The sequence below is a fragment of the Plectrocnemia conspersa genome, unplaced genomic scaffold, assembly GCF_051122295.1.
Source record: "Plectrocnemia conspersa isolate PC_06_02 unplaced genomic scaffold, ASM5112229v1 ptg000013l, whole genome shotgun sequence".
Lineage (NCBI taxonomy): Eukaryota > Metazoa > Arthropoda > Insecta > Trichoptera > Polycentropodidae > Plectrocnemia > Plectrocnemia conspersa.
Genome location: NW_028277177.1, coordinates 1,888,721 through 1,910,878, shown reverse-complemented (window position 1 = coordinate 1,910,878; position 22,158 = coordinate 1,888,721). Strand labels below are relative to the sequence as shown.

Sequence of the window (22,158 nt, the reverse complement as noted above, 5' to 3'; positions counted from 1 at the left end):
GGTTTTTAGGTGCGGATGTTGGTTTTTAGGTGCTTAAACATTTTGCGATAACACCACAAAAAGATCCAACGGCGTTAAATGCCATGGTCTTGGCCAGGGGTCGGCAAACTACGGCCCGCGGGCCAAATCCGGCCCGCCGCCTTTTTACTAAATATTGTTTTTTACACGAATCAAATAAAAACAAACACCCTGCGGGCTAAATACTGTTTTTTACATGAATCAATTAGGAACAAGTCAAATTACGCGCTGTAACCTAACGGTATTTTTTATTTTAAACTGATATAACTGATATTTTTTTGTATTGATAATTTTTTTTGTATTGTTTAAGAATTCTATAAATATTATGTGAAAATATTACTTTCTGACAAAAGTATGTATGTTGAACCTAGTTTTTTAATATAATTACTCATGTACAATACATAATTATTTTCCAGTTTGGTACCTGGCCCGCTGAGCCTAAAATTTTACAATCTGGCCCTTTTTAAAAAAGTTTGCTGAAGCAAGTTGCGTTGAAATATCTTCGATTTCGTGCTAAAAATAATCAGTTATTATGCGCCTATAGCGCTCACCGTTGACTGTTACAGTCCAACCTTCATCGTTTTAAAAAAAGTAAGGCTTAACGACGCCGCCACAATGCGCATCATACAGTTACTTTTTGGGCATGTAATGTCTCTTTTGAATCACATGAAAATTTTCCTCACCCCATATGCGGGAATTTTATTAAATAACATACCCAGAGAGGTGGAAATGTGTTTCGTCATAGAATTTTCTTAAAAGAAATCAGCATCAACTTGCTGCTCTAATTATTAATTCAGTTATTGTGTTATCTGAATTTTATATGGGTGTAGGTGCAAGTCCAGAAGCAAAATGCGTTTTATTAACACTTTTTAAGGAAAAGAAAGGATATAATATTTTTTTTTAAATAATGCAAACTTAATAAATATTACGAAAATATATAAAGAAATTAAACTAAAATGCTTTAATCACTTACTTCGAAAATGTAAAATATATGCCTGAATTAAAGTATGAATAACTGTGTAATAATGTGGGAGTACACACGAGGGCGTGAATAGCTTCACCTATATAGGATCTTCATTGAGATATACTGAACGAAGAAATTAGAATTTAAGAAACAAATGTTACTATGCATGCTCGTAGGTCCTGTATTCAGGGATATTTATCGGCTCCATCATTACCTATGGCAGTGAAACGTGGACAATCATGCAAATGGTTCATATAGAACAAAAATAAACCACCAGTTAGAAGCTCTCACAGAGCAAGAAACTATCATACGCGTCTGCAAATATAAAACACTGTGTTAGGCTGGACATCTAATGAGAATGCTAATTAGCAGAGTATCAAGGATAATCACCCTGTGGAATCCTAGACGAAGCCCCCAAAGGGCAGACCAAAACCGACGGTTGTAGCCAGGGCCGGCCCGAGGGGCAGGCAGTACAGGCAGTCGCCTGGGGCGCTAGATCTTGTGGGGCGCCGTGATACCAATAAAAGGCGCAATATTCACTTAAAATTATCAAACAATATTGTTAAAGAATATAATCTGATAATTTTTTTTGTATACACTACTGTGTACTCTTTAGATTATTTCACGCTTAAGAAAAGGCGACGAAAAATAAACTACAAATTCTTAAATATCCACAATCGCAAAAAAGAGTATGGTGTCAAATATAATATTAAATTACTTTAATTTGAAAGATATGTTTGCGCTCATGTAATAAGTTATTGAAGTATTAATAGGGAAGGGGGGGGGGAATGCGCAAATTTAGTTTTTGCCTGGGGCGCCAAATAACTTAGGGCCGGCCCTGGTTGTAGCACCGTGGAAGAAAGAGAAGAAATATAGCAATGTTATTTTATGTTCATGTTCAGAAAAACCCACCTAAATTTTGCAATACATAAAAAAAATCTGAATTTCCTTTTGTAGACCTAAATATTAAAATATTTCATGAATGTTTATATAGCAGAGTATAATTTCTTATGTTAATTATATATAAGGCTTAGTCAATTATTTATCACCTTTAATTGACGTCATATTATATGTAAAGGTTATCTCAAAATAGACAGGGCTATATAAATATATAATTACTTGTTATAACTATTCATAAATATTAGCATTCCAATATTTATACACATGTACTGTAAATGAAAACATTTATATTTACCCAAGAAAATAAATATTATGTTATTATTAATTAGGATACCTATTTCTGTTGTGGATAGTATATTATAGGTATTATTTATGTGAATTGTGCTAATGAAAACAAGCAATATAAAGAAAAGAAAAAATGTATTTATATCAGTAATTCATACAGAAAAATATGCTTAATGCTAAGTCATACATTTATATTTATCATACATTAACCAAATAATTATGTATTTAAAATTATTCATTCACTCTTGCTCTTGATCTAGAACAGCGCCACTGTAAGCCAAATCCCAATACTGATGAGCGCGATGCTTAAACAAATGATCTTTGGCGGCTCTTTCCGTGGGACATACTTTAAACCGAATCTCTCCGAAAGAACGTTGCTTGGCTACTCCCTCCCATACCAAATGACAAGTATTCGGAACGGGATTGCCTTCGTTGTCTTTGACGGTGTCCTCTTCCCATTTAATTCTTCTCAACATTAATCTAAAAATATTTAGGTAAATTAAACGATATGTCGAACGAGTCGTTTAATGATATTATGAACTACACGAACTTTTTATATTTGCTGTGTTGCTTGGGTCCTCCTTCGGTGATGACAACGCAGCATCCTCTGTGCAATATAACACAGCCGGTCATATACAGCTGTTGGGCGTTCTTTTCCACTTTGAATTTTTTCGATGCCGTGTCGAAAAGATCCCGAACTCTATAAATCACGTTTAAAATAATATGTGAATCATCAGGTGGTTATTCAAAAAATGATATTACAACAATACCTATAAACAGCAACGTGTACGCCAGTCGTGGTATCTTCTTTTAATTTAGAAGCCTGTCTTTCGCTTCTTTGCTGATGTGTGAGCCTACGTGCAGCGTTGGCTTCTTCGTGGGCTTTTTTCCTTTTAGCCATTTGCTCACGAACATGCGCTTCAATCTTAGTGGGATCTTGGACGGCTTCTGAGCCCAAAACTCTCATCAAATTGGATATTCTGAGACAAAACTTTGTATGTTATTTTTTTAATAAAATAATACGATATATGTATAGTAAATTTGTATATAAAACTATATATAATAGCTGCCATAAAACATTTATACACCAATTTCCCTGTGAACGTATATATCCGTACAATTGAAAAAATATTTTAATAAAACAACACATAGGTGGTAAATTATGCAGTAAATATTAAAAAAAATTCTAGCTAATTCAAAGAAGTTTTGAGGTTATGCTGTAATAATTCAACATATTAATCAAGTGTGGAGAAAATGTTGTCACACAGTGAATCAAAGAAAGATTAGTTATTGGTTCAAAAACCTGAGTTTGGGTTCTGCGGGTGCTTCTAGTCCTAGTCGAACTTTTTCTTGTTCTTCTTTCCATGCTTCGCGACGGGTTTGCCTGCGTAGTTTTTTGCGTTCTTTCTTTGTGAGGAACACGGGCATATATACCGGTTTGTTGGATTCATCTAAAAGCGGTAATTATTATTTTAAAATAACATAAAAAGAGCATTTTTCAGTCAAGTCAATTAATGTTAAATTTACTCGGCGGTCTGATCTGCGAAGGATGTTCCACTAGATTACTGATGGCTTCGTATTTTATATTCCCAATCGAGTCTTCGTCGTCGTCCATGTTCATCAAAGTCATTCCTTCGCTTATTCTTTTAGCTTGTGCAGCTTCCCTCTCTTCGGGAGTCATCAAAATCACTGTATCCCACCTGTAAATATTAAATCGTGAATAAAATAATAATAGCTTTTCTACACATAAAAAATATTAATAAATCACCATTCAATATCAGGAATATCAGCCGCATCCTGAGTATCAGGAGCAAGAAGTGCTAATTTTGTCGCTGATGATATGCCAGTTTTTCTTGCAATTTGAGATATTTCGTTTTGTAGTTTCTCGAGTTGTGACTAGAATTATTTCACATAAATATATAATACATCATGAACTGCAGCATTTTAGGTACCTTATTATAAATATTATACAGATGAGAGTTAAAGTTCAAATTATTATTAACCCTTTGATTACCGAGCCTTTTGAGAACACTATCTACTAGTTTGATAAAAAAATTATTTACCGATAAAACAAATACCCTACTCTATTAAAAATGTATCTGATTTACTCTTAAAACATGACATCGGAACCAGATATTCTCGCTACAGTCACAAAATATGATATATTAAATTTCGGCAATTAAAGGGTTAAAGAATTTTAATTTTGAGAAAAATTCCTATGACTTTGTAGGGAAATCTTACAAGCCAAGATCTTATTATATAGTAATATATCTTAAATTATACCTTCATTCTTATCCTATCAGCCAGCTGTTGGAATTTTCCCGGTTCGTGGAAACGTAACGTTCGTTTTGTACGTAAGTTAGGACGAAGAGACAAACGTGAATCGAACCACGCGGCTTCCTCTTGTTCCGCACCTGCTTTGCTACTCGCCGAGGCTTTCAGCTCCTCGCGTTTTTTTGCTCTGATGTTAGCCTTGAGCGTTGGCAAAACTTGGGTGAGTTGAACTTGCCGACCGGAAACGTCTATGGTTCTACCCTCTTTGTCCAAGATGAGAGGTTTGGGTTTATCGGCCGTAGCCACGGCGCTCAAACCTGACAGTTTTGATTGGATCTTGGCTTGCAATTCGGCCATTCTTCTTTGCTTTTCGTAGTCTTCGCGATTGAACACAGTTGTGGCTAAAAAATATACATCGAATCAATAATCGCAAAAAATATTAGCGTATAGTACTTATTATAATTTGTTTTCATTACTTGGTTGAGAATATAATACTGGTTTTATAATTCCTGGCGGAGGCACAGTTCCAGGCGGGCTGCTGGTTATTTGTGTTTTGATTTGTGCCGCTGCAGCCTTCGCAGCGTTAACGGCAGCCAAACTCGGACTTGCTGGTCTAAAAATATAATTTATTATATTAAAAATAAAGCCTTAAGTAAATAAGTAATACTACAAATGGTTCACACAAAAATAATTTAATCAATAGATAAATTATTGAAAATATAAATATGAAGTTATATAATTAATTGCCCAGTAGAAAGTAACAGTTGAAAACAGGTGCTTAACAAACAAAAACACGAGAGACATTATATTTGGAACACTCAAGAGTTTGAAGAGTCACAAAACTAGCAATCGCCACCCATTTTCAAAAGTGATTTACATTCATCACCGTAAACATAACTACTGTACCGTTTTTATTTCACTGTATTGAAATTCATTACTATGTCATCTTCGGCAAGTGACCGCAATGGTTTCATTTATAAAAAGCCACTCGGGAGACATAATCGTGTTTCATTAGAGAATTGATATTATAACCATTGGTCAAAATAAATACATTTTCCCAGAATCAGGAGCACCATCGACAGATACGAAATAAGTTTTTATAATAATATTTCCTTACTTGATTTCGTCATTTTTTAATGCACTTAAAGTCCTCTTTCTTTCTTCAATTTCTTTTTGAGCATTAACCATCATTTGACGAATTCTATCTGCGCTGAGCACGGTCGGTTCTCCGTCAATGTTTTCATTCCCATCTTTCGGTTTAGAAGTTTTAGAATCCTGAAATAAAAAAAACCCATTAATTAATCAAAATTTGATCCGAATCGATTCTAATTGCATTATATAATACGCTATTAACCGAAGATCCGTTGCTGATTGATTTATCTTTATCTTTACTCTTAGAATCAGACGATGTTTTACTCTTTTTAGAATCTCGGTGACTCTCGTTCGCCTCATGCGATCGCTTCTTAGCGCTAGAAGACGCTTTGCTCTTTTGAGAAGCGAGAGCCTCGTCAACGATTGTCAAGAGCTTTTCCGCGAGACGACTCGCCTTCTTAGAATCAATGATTCCTGATAATTTATCGACAGTTTTACGACGATCGTATCTAAAACAACACCAAACAATAAGACACATCTCTCAGATATAAAAGCAAAGACAACATACCCATTGCTCAAACACGCTGACGCAGCAGACAGCACGGACGAGTCGTTATACCCGAGACATCGATATATAGCTTTATCTATCGTGGGCCGTAGGTCTTCTACTTCTCTTCTAGAGAGATATTGTGAGCCCATGTTTTTTGTTCTTCTAAATTATATAAAACAATCACGTTAAAAAATACAAGCGAATGTTTAATATTTTGAGGTTAAGTATAAGAAGTTTATAAATTGCACTATTATTGTTTGTATAGTTTGGAATTTTATGGTAATAACGTTGTTACAAAAATATGAATAAGTATATTGTGTATAAAGCATGTGTATAAGTAAATAAACCATTGGAAACAAACGTACATTGACGTTTAGCGGTAATCGTAATGTCAACGCTCATAGTAGACTAAATCAACAATGTTGTGACCATACATATATAGATAAATAAAAATGAAATATATTATATTTTTAATGTCTATGTTAACGTTATAAAATATCTATATATATTTTAAACTTACTTATGGGGTAATATCGAACATAAAAATGTCATCTACATTAAAAAAACACTATTTTAGTAATGTGAATCTTAGTCAATAAAAATAATTCTTTAAAATTTGAAAATTTGTACTGAGATAATCAACTTTAAAGTATTGGGGCTATTAAGATAAGATGACCAGATTTAAAAAAAGCAAAATAGGACACCAAAAATATAAAAAGCAATCTTAGAAATTTCTGTTCGAGGAGGACAAATTGTTATGGGAGCTAAAAAATGTCATTACTGACATTTTTGTTTTAGAAGAACAATAGATAACGAATAAGAACAAAAGGAAAACAAAGAAGGGCAATCCTTTTCAAAGGAGGACGTCTGGTCACTTTAATTGAGAGAAAGCTCACATTAACTGTTCACAATTCGGATATTTAAAAAAACTCGATTGCAGAAACCAGCCAAATACTTTAGTTTGACCCTAGATTTCAAATTTACTTCAAACCCCTATTTAAATAAAACTTATTTAAGTTAGAGTTACTTGTTATTAATTATATATTTGTGTATATTATCAAGTTACCAAACATAGCAAAACCTGTTTGTGAATAAGATAGAAAAATAACTATTATACATATGTTCGGATTGCGAAAAAATTAAAAATCTAGTTTTTTTTTCTATTTATATGCCGTTTTACATTTATTTTTAAATAAAAAATCCTTATAGGTAGTTAATTGAATATGAACAATTTTTTTAAATTTAAACCTTATAAAATAATATTATAACTAGAACGACATAAAACTGACAGTTAAAAATTTTATATGAAACGTGTATAATATCAAGGTCGAACTTAATAACGTTGTATTTTATGTTAATATTATCTGTAACTTGACTAGTAATATACTGGATAGATAGCAATATATTAGATATCAACGATTTTTTAAGACTTTCAGAATATTGTCCAATAAATTAACATACAGTTTACTACCTCTCAGCGACCCTCAGTTACCAGATTTTTCTAGCGTGGTCGCTCGGTACCAACCGTTCCCACTGCAATGACGCCGACACGATTTTATTCCGTTTGACGTTGATTTTTGACGTCTGCAATTGTTTTTGCGCTCTTCTATTGACCAAAACTTGGTTTGAATACACTTTGAACAATACTCATATCGTATCAGAAGTCGGTAGTAGTATCGGTATGGATAACTATTATATTCTTAAGACGTAATGTAATATCGAACCCATGGAGCAATATGTGAGATGCGACGTCTGTCTGTATTTCTTCTTTCGCATATTTTCCCAGTTTGTATTTTTGACCTAATGATAGTTCAAAAACAATAATTAGTTTTAGAACTTTTATTAGGTTAAGTTGGTTTTGGTTAATTCGTGTAGGTTAGGTTTGGATTTGAATAGTAAATGGACGTTTCGCAACTGTCAAATTGAGTTTCATAGACATTTTAGAGCAGCATACAATTTCAATAGTGTCTATCAGTTAAATTATATTTTAGCTAGTATAAATATGTATTTGCTGGTGAATATGTATTTGGACTTCACTAGGGAAAATACAACGTTACTGAAAAATACACATTCACTATAACATTTTTACATAGTATGTGAATAATTAATGATAAGTATGTATATATATATTAATACGTATGGAAAATTTTAAATCATATGGTTTGTCAGTACATGCTAAATAAATTGTATTTTTTCTGGTAAAAATATATATTTACCAGTGGAAATGTATTCTTATACGATTTTACTGAAATGACATAATAAAAATATATATATTTTTAGGATAGATGCGAGACTGTTTAGATGAAAATTCATAGTTTAGTAAAAATATTTTGATTTATGAGAGCAAATTAGTGTTTTATTTATTTAAATACACTGTAACTCATTCTATTTCGCACAATTGTTACACTATTTAACAATTCTTTTAACTTTCCCTCCTAATTTATTTAAGCTTTAACTCCAAACGAAGGAAGCATATGAAATTACTGTCTAGATCTAGATGATCGATTTGTATAAGAGCATTTTATTTTTAGTACTTTTTTGCTTAAAGGTGGCATATAATTTAATATATAGCAAAAAGCTGTTTTTATTATCAGCATTTTGTAAATATAATAAATAATATAACCAGAGCAAGTTTTCAATTTTTTCTTTAGGGTTAATATTGATGCATTAACGGTTATTTTATATAAATTTGATTTTAAAAATATGATGGATCGTTTTAGATAATAAAATTTATTATTTTGTAACAATATTTTCTATAAATAGGAAATATTCAGTTATTGATTTGTTGGTCTATGTATAATGATCTAGCATAAAATAGATGGCCAGGAATTAACGTGCTAGGGTCAAAAACGTCATTCTACTTGCAGTGGGCTGTAGGACCTGTCGCTCCTGCCTGTTGTTTGCGGTTTCTCTTAAGAAGCAGACGTTTACTCCAGCGTTCTCAAGATCATGTAAGTATACTTTAAATAAGGTTTTTATTTGCCAAATCACACATATTAAATCAATCTTCTTTTAATTGATAAATTATCGATTTTTTAGTTATATCTAAAAAAAATATTACGCAATTTCATTTTATATATTTTTTTATGTATTATTCATAACTTTTTTGTGGTATTTTCTCTAATTATTGTATTTCGATTTACAAGTGGTTGAGCTTGCATATGTTTCAAATTAATTTTTTTCTTATCAAGAAGAAAGACTTTTATTCTAGCTAGATAATACTAATTCAAAAATGTATGTTTACGTCGAGTTACGCATATGTGCGTATTTTGTGTGTCCAAATGTCGAAGTAGAATTTTCTTCAATATGGATACTCAAAAGATGCGCATATTCTACGCGATTGTGTTTTAATAGCATTTTATAATCATTATTTTATTAATAGAATAGATACCCTTAACGCATAATTTTTTTTTAAAAATCGTAAAAAAAAAAAAATTCTGCTAAATTTAACTCGAGTCTGCGTATTTCTATCGGTATTGTATACACGAGTTTGCGTATTAAGCAATATTCGTATATATATATATTTTTTTCAATATGGCTCCTCTTTAATTATTTAATAAAAATGAATGCTATCATAATCAATATACATCTCACGCATTAAAAGTATGAGGAGAATGATGTATTCATTAATATATTATTTATTTTATATTGTTTAAAGTAGGTCAAGATAATCAATACTACTAGATATGTTCTATAAATAGCTACATAGCAGATGCTCATGCAAATTACCATCACATTGTCTTTAATTATAATTTCTAAAGGTCGTTTATCTGAATTAATCGATTATATCAATTATTCATATTTTTTCAGATAAATATGGCGAAGGCTCCGACGAAGAAGTTGAGCAATGGGCTCAAAATGCCTATCATCGGATTAGGGACTTATGCCGTGAGTGTTTTAATATATATTTATATTTCGAATGCCTTTTTATCTAATAACTTAGAATTTTTTTTCTATAAATATATATAATATTGTGTTGTTGTGAAGTTGGAACTTGATTTGGTCCACGGTGGAGAAGTTGTACTTACCAATCCGGCGTCCGTAAAAGCCGTAAGTTAATATATCATCAGGACTTTGCCAGTTCACGACCGTTAATAACCATTGCATGATTTAACGACGAGCAAAACTTGATGCTTTTCAGTGTTTATATGTCACTAATATTATGCAGAATCATGTATTTTTTAAATATTAATTATATCAATTATAACATTCATCATTCAAGAAGAGATTTGGTTTAAAATCAATCAACATATTTGAGGATCAATACTTGTACCATAATGATTACTATCGTTTAAATGTTATCTTTCATCTCTATTATTTTATTTATAATTGTAGCAGCAAAATCACAAGTACCATATGCAATATATCATATAGAGAAAATTTCTTTGTATTGGCTTACTTTTTTTATAGATAGAATAAAGTGAGGCCAAGTCTCTTCATTTACAAGATTTTCCTTATATATTTATATTTTTTTCTTATCTCATATAGAGCGGTGGGCCTAAGAACAAGGATTGCCAGCGCTCGGTAGAAGCTGCCATCGAATGTGGATACAGGCACATCGATACGGCTGCTTTCTATCAGAACGAAAACGAAGTCGGCGATGCAGTCACTAACATGATTCAAAAAGGCATCGTTACCAGGGAGGAGCTTTTCATTACTACGAAGGTACTGTAGCTAAAGAGCTGTAAATATGTATGCACTAGCAACCTGATTATATTATATTTCAAATAATCTTTCAAAAATGCAGCTATAAAATAGTCTTCGTTAAAAAAATATTAAAGTAAAAATTAAGAGTTGAAATTTTTTTTAAAAAGAAATAAAAATTTTGATATAAAAAATTCGTAAGTAGATCAAAAACATTTTAAAATAGATTTTTTTTTGGGTTTTTGAGGACACAAAAACTGGCTTAGTTTTATCACAGCGGCTATTAAAAACGTTGTTAATTTTTTAAAAAATGTTTTATGATAGTAATTAAAATAATTATTTTTTTGGATCATATTTGGGATGTAACGATTTTAAAGGACAAAAAAATATTTTATATTTATAAATATTAATTGACATGATTAAAGGCCAGACAATTATTGCTAATAATACGATTTCAACATCATCTTAAATAAAATAAAATAATAAAAATGATGAACACCAGCAGTAAAATAAAAATGCTTGCTATAAATAAAATATAAAAATGAATCATCATTCGTTTTGATTCTAGGTGATTGGAGTTTTTAACAACAGCTTAATTATTACGAAATAATAATAAAATTATGAACATCTGCAGTCACATAAAAAATGGTTTGTTTATATTCTGACAGAAATAAATGCAATATAAAAATAAATTACATATTGTTTTGATGAAATAATAATTATATTAAAATATATATATATATGCATCTCTAGTTAGATTTATTTTAATTTGAAGTTTTGCAGATGAGTTTGAGTAATAATATTAATTTTTATTGCTTATTTAATATAATGAGTAATATTTATCCACTTTGTTCGCTGCTGGTAATCCATTGGACAGGTAGTGACCATCATTTAAACAAGAGATGCTAGTGTAATTTGATAGTAAATTATTCTTAAAGCATGACATGGCTATAAACATCAAAATATTAACCCATGGAAGACTGAAATATAATTTTATATATGATAATTTACGTAGTTCGGTGGTGCCTCTTAGTGTTCTAACCAAATTTTATTCAGAATTTCTTGTTCAGAAAGATGCATTAAAACATTAAAAATTCACAAAAAACATGTGACACATCATACTAAAGTTGCATTTTAATTTAGTTTATATTTAATGCGGATACACTACAACGCATTTCGTAACTAATGCTCAAAACCATCATTTTTTTTTTTGAGTTTGTAAATATTTTTTTAAACTAGAAATAAAACAAATTTAATGATTTTAATTTTGATCTTATCCGATCCACTGATAAAATAATTTTAATATACGTACCAAAACAATTCATGTCATTTGTTACATTTTTGTTTTTTAATTTCTTTTAATTCAAAAATTATCATATTTTCTTGTTATATCTCTGTTTTGTACAAACAGCACGTGTTTGCACTTCACGCGCCGAAAAAACGGCTCGTCAGTCAAGTGTTAACAAATGTCACTAGTTAAAATTTAATTTTAAAACACAGAATATTCCAATACCCGAAGGTTACGTATGTGCTTTTAAAAACTTAATATTTCAAACAATAGTCCAGAAAAAAACGGAATTTTACGTAATCTGACAATTAAGTATTAACACTTAACTGAGAGGTCAAGTAGTTACTACCCATAATGTTCGCTGATAGTAATCCGAGGAACAGGTAAAATCAATCAAATTCACTTTTGGTGTTTAGCGCCCACTTTTTTTTATCTACTTATTGGGTTGCCATCCATTGAATAAATATTTGTACTATATAATTAAAATATTACGACTTTATTTTCCCCTGAATTAGAGCTCAAAGCATATTTTTGTCAGGGATGTCATTTCAGCTTTTGTCAGTGGTTGTTTTTTATATTTCGATTTCATTAAGATTCATGGTATTTCATAAAATGACATGCATTTTTCTGGCCAAATTCAAGGAGGTCCCTTGTAGAATCAACGTCAAAAGCAATAAAATCGTGCCTTATCAGTAGAAAAGCTTGGTTATCTAGCGTTCATAATTTTTTTTTCAAGTTATTATGACTCATACTAAGTGAGAATAAAATGAAGTATGTCAAAACCGAATTTTGAGCAATAGGAGAGCGCAAAAACAATTATCACTTCTGAGAAGTGATAATTGTTTTTGCGCCATCCTATTGACCAAAATTCGGTTTGAATATACTTCGATCAATACTTTAATATCGGTAGGAATAGCTATCGTAGTTTTAAGACATAGTGAAATATTGAAGTGTAACAAACTGGAGCAATATACAAGATGCAACGTCTTGTCTGTACTTCTTGGTTTGTATTTTGGACTAAAACTTTTAAAACTATAATTAGTTTTAGAACTTTCGTTAGGTTAGGTTTGGGCTTGAACAACAAATAGACGTTTCACAACTGTTAAATTGAATTTCATGGTAATTTTAGAGCAGCATTTAATTTCACTATTGTCAATTAATGTTCAAAACCAGCATTTTTTCTTTTACTTCATTTATATTGAGTTTCAAGTAATTTAGTTTCTTTATAAATATTTGTTTAAACTAGAAATAAAACAGAGGAGAATATAACACATTTCATGATTTTAATTTTGATCTTACGCAAAACACAGATTGAAAACCACTGATAAAATAATTTTAACTTATGTACCAATACAATTTAGAACATTTGATAAATTTTTATTTTTTAATTAAAAAGTTTTTTTAATGTGTTGCACAAAGTTCTCACTAAACTGCCTGTTTTTGCACATTGTGCGGCGGTGTTTAGAGATGTCACTAATTGAATTTCAAAATACCGAATATTTCGAACATTTGTCTAGAAAAAAAACGGAATTTTAGGTAATCTAAATATTAACACTTAGCTGAGAGTAGTTGCTACCCATCATGTTCGCTGATAGTAATCCAAGGAACATCTTTTTTCACTTCTGGTGTTTAACGGCTAGTTTTGTTGTGCCATCCATGGAATGAATGTTTGTTTTAAATGGGTGTATATTTTGAGAAAAACCTTACGGTTTGCTTATATAACATCGATAGAAAAATCTGTTAATATAATGCCACATGTACATTAAACTGATAAATAACAATTAATTTGTTTCAGCTGTGGAACGATCGTCATGAGTTTTCTAAAGTGGAACCGACACTCAGAGAATCGCTTGCGAATCTGAATCTAGAGTATGTGGACCTATATCTGATTCATTGGCCGTTGGCTATAAACGTAAGTTGAATGTATACTTTAGTAATAAATACACTATTGTCTTTAAATATAGCAGTTACGATAATTAATGCTTTTAATTGCATAGTTTTGAACATCATAGTAAAGCTATCAATCTTGTGCGTTAAAATATGCTGTTTTTCATTTTGAATTTAAAGAATTTAGGAACATAATTGGATAACTAGTAACCTCTTCATGGTCATAGTATTTTGTTATATTCTTTACAGGAAGATAGTAGCGATAATAACGATCTGGATTATCTGGATACTTGGAGAGGAATGGAAAAATGCCTAGACTTGGGCCTCGTCAAGTCCATCGGCGTTTCCAATTTCAACATGCAACAGCTGGAGAGATTGTTGAGCAATTGCAAAGTGCCGCCGGTCGTGAATCAAGTTGAAGTAGGTTTTTATTTGACGTCTTTATCAAAATCACATAACTATAATACTAATGCGGTAACTATCGAACAGATCAACATCAACAACACGCAGAGAAAACTGATCGCTTATTGCGTGAGCAAGGAAATAGTGGTGACGGCTTACAGTCCGTTCGGCAGCATCACTGCTAGGAGATCGACTAGCACTTCTCCACCGCCGAGGATCGACGATCCCATTCTCACCGATATTGCTATCAAATACAAGAAAACTACGACTCAGATCGTATTGCGCTTCTTAGTAAGTTGCTTGATTATTTTTTTAATTATACTTCCGAGCGATTGTTAAAATTATATTGTTTTCAGGTGCAGCTCGGATGTACCGTCATTCCGAAATCGATCACACCGGCGAGGATCGCTCAGAATATCGACATCTTCGATTTTAAACTGACGTTTGAAGAAATGAAGTCTTTGGACATTTTCAACAAGGACTTCCGCGTGGTTCCTTGCTTGTTCTGGAAGAATAATAAGCATTACCCATTTTAAATTTCAACATTGTATACTATTCTTATATGTCGTAAAATATTCAATATCATTATATACATGTTATAGTAGCACTCTTAATTGATGTTGTAACGCAAGCTTTCGCTAACTGCAATCAATATACATACATTCCAATATATATTAAATATTCAAGCATTTGATTAAAGGTTATAGTAAAGACGAACACAAAAATTATTTCAAAATCTTAATTATTAGAAAATTTATATACAAATCACTCAATATACAATACTTAAAATGTAAAATAAAGGTACATTATAGTTTGCATAAATTTATGAGCTTTGTTATGAACATATTCGTAAAGATAAATCAGTTTTTCATGGGGAATGTTTTGGCATTATGACAGTATATTTAATACCATTGTTTCACAACACCATGACTATAAATTATTTATAAAATAACCATATAGACTAGAAACATGTCACTTTTAATTATTATAATAAGAAATTAGTACATACTAATATGTAAAAAAAAATATAACGTTGAAAACATATATAAATAAAATAAATAACAATAAATTATTCACATCTTGTCAATTTTTTCTTCAGATTTTGAGAAAGTTGCTACTAGCGATCAAGTATTTTAAGTAATAATTTTAACCTTGTTATATCGTACGAGTATTTAGATTAAATTTACTAGTATTATCTTATAAATAATACTACAAGGAAGATCCGTTGATAAATTTAAACCGCGAGCAACTTCTCGAATATTTTTTTCTAATAGCTGCTGATCTACCAATAAATTAAGTCGATATAAAAAAATATATGATACATAAGTCTAAATAATTCCTTCGTATATGTTTACAATGAATTTGATCTAAAACGATTTTTTGCTACGGTGCGGAAGAGCAAACTCTTTAATATAAGTAAATAACGGTAAAAGTCCATATTTTTTATCTTTTCTAGAGAAATAATTAACTAAAACATCACTGTCACCTGAAAATAAATAAATATTTAATTAAAATAATATATTATTATATACGTACATACATAAAGATATATTTAAAATACCTAATAATGGTCTAGTTTCATTAGTCGTTGGTAAAACGTTATCGTTCGCTGACAGAGAAACAAATAACGCAAACGGAACCATCCAGAGGCAAAGTGTGAAATATGCCAAAACCTAAAATAAACAATCAATTGAAAAAACGATAAAATTAGTTAATAGTTAATTAGTTATAAATAAAACATACCTCTGAGAAAGGAAAGTATACTGCGCCAAAATATTGGAAAGCCAAATAATGATTTAGTATTAATAGAAATATTGCAGTTATGAAAGAAGGACTTAACGGGACGACGTATGGAAATCCTCGTAAAATTACAGCGTGACATATCTGAGCCGTTAAGCCAAAAGTTGTTAAGTGCCATGGAAGCCCTTCGACCAATATTAAGCCGCAGTATAATAAACTTGAAGCCTATGAAAAAATATATATTAAATATATGTATAAAAATACATTAGAATAATCGATAAATCGACTTACAATCACCATCCAAGTGATGCATTTCTTTGCTAAAACTGTATATTCCTCCACTAATTCGGCTAAGTAATAAAGACCAGCAGCTGTAAGATAAATAATTGGCATTAGATAAAATAGCAGGTGTATTTCGTTGTCGTGATTGGGCAAAACATTAGTCGGTGTATTAATAGAACAAGTCAGGGACATAAATGACGTTTGACGTTTCATTTTTAGGTTATATCTATGATAAAAATAAACACAAAAAACTCACTAATGGAAACGGTAACGAAGCATATTTGCACTAGCATCGCAATTAAGCTCATTACATAAAGAAACCACATTTTGACAGCGGGCGCCTTGTAAACAAAGGCAAATAATGACGCAGGAGGAGCCGGTTCCAAGTCGAACGATATTGCCAGTGCACAAAATATTTTAAATTATTTTGACGTATGCTAAAATTATGAACTAAAAAGTAAACTACAACTGAAGAACGTATTACCACTGCAACTAATTAAAATAAAAATAGATAGTTTTATTAAAAATACTATTGAATATATAGATACAGACATTTATTGGCAAACTATACAAATGATAAATAATCTATTTTTAGAACAATAGCGATTTTAAACATTTTAATATTAAAAAATATGGCCTATAATAAGATAAAATATTAGATATTTTGATTTATGTATGTTTTTTTATCTTGTTTTCGTGGTTTTACTTATATACGAATATGTGTGTGTGTGCGTATATGTATATATTTATGTGTTTTAAAATTATAATAATTAGTAATATATTTTACAGTTTTGGCAGGGCTGTTGCGTGTAGGGATACGCGTGCTGGTTAGTTCTTAGGTCAATCCAAAAACACGTGTGCTTGTGTAAATAGTTTTATTGAGCTCGGCGTGGTCCGACCGCTTTGTAACGACGATCGGAGCCGACTCACGTCAAAAATTGGGTGCTTTCCCGAACGCCGTATGACGGCGTTCGCGAACGCGTACAAACGGCGAAACGGGCGTCAACATACCCCCCACCATGAAACATTAGTTTCATAATGACGGGCACATCAGCGGGCCTTACAAGTGTTTGTCCTCACATTACAAACTCTGTGAGGACGCGATGTTTAAAATAATACTAGCACAGAATTACAATAAACATGACAATAAATAAAATTACAATAAACATGAAGAAAGAAAAGGAATGTTAGTAGTACAGTATAAGGTTGTAAAGCTTAATGTTAGTAACACATGCACATCATATACATTTTGCTTGTTTTTACTATATTATTACCAAATACAAACTACAAGCCTTCGTTCATTTTTTGACAATTATTGACATGAAATATTATAAATAGTTAAAGGTTTGATACATGGCTAAATTTGCAAATAATTACACAAAAATGAAACGTTTGATACTTAGCTAAATTTTAATTATTTTGGTTTGCTACATGGCTAAATTATAAGCCATGCAAGAAACACGAAACACATTCTTAAATTATCAATAAAAAGACATAAAATATAAAATAGCTTGCACTGCACACACACCTTTGCCACTATTTGTTTTTGTCACTACACGAATTGGTTCCATCGGAACTTGGATGAATCATCTCGACGATACTGATCACCCGTAGCAAGGATACAGGTAATCTTCCTTGACGACGCTTTCAGCAGCTTTGTGAATCCGACTGCAGCCGTACTCTCCATCCTTGTAGCTTTGACGGGTGCTCAGTAGACCACCAGGTCCAGAATTCCTGCACCAGATCTTGCATTTGCTGGTACATCTGCGTCCCCCTGTAGGCCGAAGCGTCCTGCTGTGGAAGAACTGTTGAGGTGTGCCGATCAGGAGGGGGCCAAGGATCAGGTTTTCGGGAAACCGTTTGTTTGTGAGCAAGGAAACAATCTTCTTCGATTGTCGGCACATGATTTGTAACACTATTGGTCTGCCTGTGCGTTACCGATACCAACTTGAATGAATGCGATAATGCATGGGGGCTCGAATGATGTATTTGAGGTTTTGCTTCCTCAAGCTGGCGGACATTTTTGTGCGAAAGAAAATAATCTTCTTCGATTGTATGCACATGATTTGTAACAGTATCGGTCTGCCTGTGCGTTACCGATACCAACTTGAATGAATGCAACGATGCAGAGGGGTGCGAATGAAGTACTTGAGGCTTTGTTTCCTCAAGCTGGCTGACATTCTTGTGCGAAAGGAAACAATCTTTTTCGATTGTCTGCACATGACTTGTAACACTATTGGTCTGCCTGTGCGTTACCGATACAAACTTGAATGAATGCGATAATGCATGGGGGCTCGAATGATGTATTTGAGGTTTTGCTTCCTCAAGCTGGCGGACATTTTTGTGCTAAAGGAAACAATCTTCTTCGATTGTTTGCACATGACTTGTCACAGTATCAGTCTGCCTGTGCGGTGCCGACTTGAATGAATGCAACGACGCAGAGGGGTGCGAATGAAGTACTTGAGGCCTTGTTTTCTCAAGCTGACTGACATCTTTGTGCACAAGGAAACAATCTTCTTCGATTGTATGCACATGATTTGTCACAGTATCGGTCTGCCTGTGCGGTGCCGGTACCGACTTGACTGAATGCGACGATGCAGGAGGGCTCGATTGTAAGGATTGAGCTCGTAGAGTGAGGAACTCCACGAGCTGTCTGAGCGTAGGCAGAAGGGATTCTGTTCGCCGACTCTCCCATGCCTTTTTGGACAGATTATCGAGACGTCGAACCACCATAGACACCACAGTGGTATCCTCGATGTCTTGCCCTAACTTTTTTAGAGCAGCGATGTTCGTCAGGACTGTTTCCACCAATTCAAATAGGGACTGCGATGAAGCTGTCTGAATTGGTTTCAGGTCCTGAAGAGCAGCCAGATGTTTAAGAACAGTTTGTCTAAAATCATAACGGCCTAGAAGTCTTTCCCATGCGGAATTGTAGTTCTCGGGACTAAACTGAAAGAGTTCTATGACCATGGCTGCGCTACCTACAAGTGCATTTTTTAGGTAACAAAATTTGTGAATTTCACTTAATGCCGGGTTGTTGTGTACTAAGTGAGAAAAAGTGTCGCGGAATGCCACCCACTTAGTCCGGGAGCCATTGAAAGTTGGAATGACAACTGCTGGCTGCGTTAACCTGAACTGGTTAAGAATTGGTTTCCGCTGCGCTTCCGACTGATCTTTCAGCGCTAGTTTTGCTAGGTTGAGAATATTATAATAATTATCCTCGAAAGCATCGACTTCTTCATCGTAACCCTCGGCATCTAGCAACCTGATTTGTTGCTGGACAGCAAGGAATCTGTCCAGCAGTGTATCAAAACTCTGATGTTTATCCCTTATCCTTTGGATATTGATGGGATCCGCGGTTAACAGTTTGCCAAACCTCGTTAACTCGCTTTTGAGGCACACCCTGTGGTTGATCAACAACTCCATGTTGTTGTTGACGGAAATTGATACAAATTATTTTAATGAATAAAAGTAAACGAACTGTTTTTTGGAGAGGAAGTTGGGTTAGGATGATCGACCCTAACCTTTCTCTCCTGCTGGATGCGACTGCTTCCCGGGACTCTGCGTCCTGGTGAGGCTTCACGTGGTGTGACGGCAGCTTCCTGGGGCTAGGCGTCCTGGTGAGGCTCCACGTGATTTGACGGCAGCTTCCTGGGGCGCGCATTTACCGGCGCTCCACTGCGTCAGTTTCGGGGACCAGCTGGTGGACCCGCTGGCTCGTGCTACGAGCGACTTGACGCTCCCAAATTGCGATTCTGCGAACTCCCAAAATGGCGGTCATTTTTGATTTGAAAAAATACCGTTACGGCAAACGGCGTGTTTTCCCAGGAGTGTCTCGACTGAGGCACCCGACTGGCGTCTTGTCGTAACTTGACAGCTTGAGCGCTACTCGGCTCCGAGTCTCAAAGTTCGTCCACGTGGTGGACGTCTTTGGGGTTACGACGTTGTGGCGCTGAGCTTCGGGGGACCAGATCCTGGACCCGCTAGCTCTTTCCACGAGCGACTCTGCGTCACTTCGGGGACCAACTCCTGGACCCGCTGACTCGTCGATGTGCTGTCCTAACCTGACGGCTGCTCGTAGCGCTGCTCGGCTCCGCGTCTGTGAGTTCGTCCACGTGGTGGACGACCTCGAGGTTAAGACGATGTTTTCGGATTCAGACCTTAGCGACGTGTAGGCGTCGTCTCACGTATCCGGTTCGAAGGACCAAAATGTTGCGTGTAGGGATACGCGTGCTGGTTAGTTCTTAGGTCAATCCAAAAACACGTGTGCTTGTGTAAATAGTTTTATTGAGCTCGGCGTGGTCCGACCGCTTTGTAACGACGATCGGAGCCGACTCACGTCAAAAATTGGGTGCTTTCCCGAACGCCGTATGACGGCGTTCGCGAACGCGTACAAACGGCGAAACGGGCGTCAACAAGGGCTGTGGAGTCGGAGTTGGAGTCGTGGTGTTTTGGCCGGAGTTGGAGTCGGAGTCGTGAAAAATGAGCGACCCCGAACATTTTTCATATAAAATTCATTTTTTTTAATTATGAAATTTATGAAATTTTAATTTCGTAATGATGAATGTGTATAGCGTATGAATATAAAACGTGTAGAAGAAAACCAAAAATACCTGATAAAATTAAACTTTTTTGAGTCGGAGTCGGAGTTGGAGTCGAAGTCGGAGTGGAGTCGTGTCATTCATTGGTAAATATCAGAATCGGAGTCGTGTTTTTTTTAAACGACTCCACAGCCCTGAGTTTTGGTCATCGTGACGCATTAAGTCTACTTGTCAGGTCACAATGGTCATTATTTTAATAAATAAAAAATAAATAAATGTTCTATTTAATTAATATTTTTGCGGACGGATGGCAATTTGACACCGATTGAGACGCTATAGTATTTATTTGAAATACATGTTAGAATATGAACGTAAACGGTGAACGAGGCACCACCGCCGTTGTCTGTCGAAGTCAACCAAAAGAATGTTGCTGTTCTCCTGCTGAGTGTCGTCATAATAAAATAAACATATATACAAATAGGCTTTCACAGTATTTATATTGACTCTAAGACATGGTCTGATATAATTTTTAGTCTAAAAACACCACTCCAATATTTTTATTTTCTTGCGCAATGTATTTTATCCAGTAGTAGAATGGTTCTTTAGAAACTTCGATTGCTTTTCAATTAAAATATATTTAATATTTTAGTGTTATAGATAATGCTGAAAAAATATACAACTAAAAACATAACTGCTTTACATCATAGACAGTTATTATTTTGTTAAGGCCAAAACTGACTTTTGACAGTTCTGCATTACTCATCCATTTCGGGGAAGCGAATGCATTTTACACTTCGTGATGTTAATTCGGATTAGGTCGACATAATAAATCATGTCGAAAGCTCAAAACCTAAACGTGGAACAAGTCCGATCCATCCTAGCTGAAATAATAAAAGCTATAGCCGAACCTGATAACTTTAGCAAGTTGAATTCGGCCAAAGAGGCAGCCGGCAACGAAATGCTGAAAATGATGCAACATATATTTCCCATGATTGTGCAGATCGAAGCTGAAGTCATAAAAAGATTCGGCTTTCCAGCTGGAAGAGAAGGATTGCTACAGTTCACTCAAATAGCCAGAGAGATGGAGCGGATCGATCCAGAAGTCGCTAGGATGCATGCTGAGATCAGGAGTCATTTCCTACCGCCAGTTTCTATCACATCTACGTTTGATGCTTCTATTTAATTTATTTTTATATAATAAATATTTTTAAATAAAATTTTATATATTAAATAAGCGACTTTTCATTAAAGCCATCTAAAAACAGTAATTGGTCGGTCACCCCGAGGGGTA

At 33.6% G+C, this 22,158-nt stretch overlaps 4 protein-coding genes across 5 annotated transcripts; 2 read left to right on the top strand and 2 right to left on the bottom strand.

Annotated features, from left to right (window-relative positions):
* Positions 1-2,285: 2,285 nt before the first annotated feature.
* On the bottom strand, positions 2,286-6,493 carry Prp3 (pre-mRNA processing factor 3). The gene is made up of 12 exons (XM_088201592.1): positions 6,449-6,493; positions 6,102-6,245; positions 5,796-6,042; positions 5,559-5,716; positions 4,918-5,054; positions 4,451-4,842; positions 3,936-4,063; positions 3,695-3,867; positions 3,471-3,618; positions 2,938-3,147; positions 2,718-2,867; positions 2,286-2,647 (listed from the first exon to the last, which is right to left on the bottom strand). The coding sequence occupies exons 2-12, from the start codon at positions 6,230-6,232 to the stop codon at positions 2,407-2,409; spliced, it is 2,115 nt and encodes a 704-aa protein (XP_088057718.1). The 5' UTR covers positions 6,233-6,245; positions 6,449-6,493; the 3' UTR covers positions 2,286-2,406.
* Positions 6,494-8,896: 2,403 nt separating this feature from the next.
* Positions 8,897-15,029, top strand: LOC148226949 (aldo-keto reductase AKR2E4-like). 2 transcript variants are annotated; one of them, XM_088202018.1, is made up of 8 exons: positions 8,911-9,034; positions 9,894-9,971; positions 10,071-10,133; positions 10,572-10,748; positions 13,811-13,927; positions 14,152-14,322; positions 14,392-14,595; positions 14,661-15,029. In XM_088202018.1, exons 2-8 carry the CDS (start codon positions 9,900-9,902, stop codon positions 14,838-14,840), a joined length of 984 nt encoding a protein of 327 aa, XP_088058144.1. In that variant the 5' UTR covers positions 8,911-9,034; positions 9,894-9,899; the 3' UTR covers positions 14,841-15,029. The 2 variants fall into 2 exon arrangements, with proteins under 2 accessions (XP_088058145.1, XP_088058144.1); XM_088202019.1 differs by lacking the exon at positions 10,071-10,133 and having other exon boundaries at positions 8,897-9,034.
* A 3-nt stretch (positions 15,030-15,032) lies between these two features.
* Positions 15,033-16,744, bottom strand: LOC148226948 (protein TEX261). The gene is made up of 5 exons (XM_088202020.1): positions 16,583-16,744; positions 16,336-16,415; positions 16,048-16,269; positions 15,866-15,977; positions 15,033-15,790 (listed from the first exon to the last, which is right to left on the bottom strand). Exons 1-5 carry the CDS (start codon positions 16,650-16,652, stop codon positions 15,672-15,674), a joined length of 603 nt encoding a protein of 200 aa, XP_088058146.1. The 5' UTR covers positions 16,653-16,744; the 3' UTR covers positions 15,033-15,671.
* Positions 16,745-21,589: 4,845 nt separating this feature from the next.
* On the top strand, positions 21,590-22,098 carry LOC148226947 (protein C10). Its single transcript, XM_088202247.1, has one exon. It carries the CDS (start codon positions 21,700-21,702, stop codon positions 22,048-22,050), a length of 351 nt encoding a protein of 116 aa, XP_088058373.1. The 5' UTR covers positions 21,590-21,699; the 3' UTR covers positions 22,051-22,098.
* The last annotated feature ends 60 nt before the right edge of the window (positions 22,099-22,158 follow it).

Coding starts and splice junctions, on each gene's coding strand:
- Prp3 (XM_088201592.1), bottom strand. CDS start 6,232: ATGGGCTCACAATATCTCTCTAGAAGAGAAGTAGAAGACCTACGGCCC. Junction 3,868..3,935: donor GATATTCCTGATATTGAATG/GTGATTTATTAA, acceptor TAATATTTACAG/GTGGGATACAGTGATTTTGA. Junction 2,868..2,937: donor GTACACGTTGCTGTTTATAG/GTATTGTTGTAA, acceptor CGTGATTTATAG/AGTTCGGGATCTTTTCGACA.
- LOC148226947 (XM_088202247.1), top strand. CDS start 21,700: ATGTCGAAAGCTCAAAACCTAAACGTGGAACAAGTCCGATCCATCCTA.
- LOC148226949 (XM_088202018.1), top strand. CDS start 9,900: ATGGCGAAGGCTCCGACGAAGAAGTTGAGCAATGGGCTCAAAATGCCT. Junction 9,972..10,070: donor TCGGATTAGGGACTTATGCC/GTGAGTGTTTTA, acceptor GTTGTTGTGAAG/TTGGAACTTGATTTGGTCCA. Junction 13,928..14,151: donor ATTGGCCGTTGGCTATAAAC/GTAAGTTGAATG, acceptor TATTCTTTACAG/GAAGATAGTAGCGATAATAA.
- LOC148226948 (XM_088202020.1), bottom strand. CDS start 16,652: ATGTGGTTTCTTTATGTAATGAGCTTAATTGCGATGCTAGTGCAAATA. Junction 16,270..16,335: donor GCATCACTTGGATGGTGATT/GTAAGTCGATTT, acceptor ATTTTTTCATAG/GCTTCAAGTTTATTATACTG. Junction 15,791..15,865: donor TGAAACTAGACCATTATTAG/GTATTTTAAATA, acceptor ATTTATTTTCAG/GTGACAGTGATGTTTTAGTT.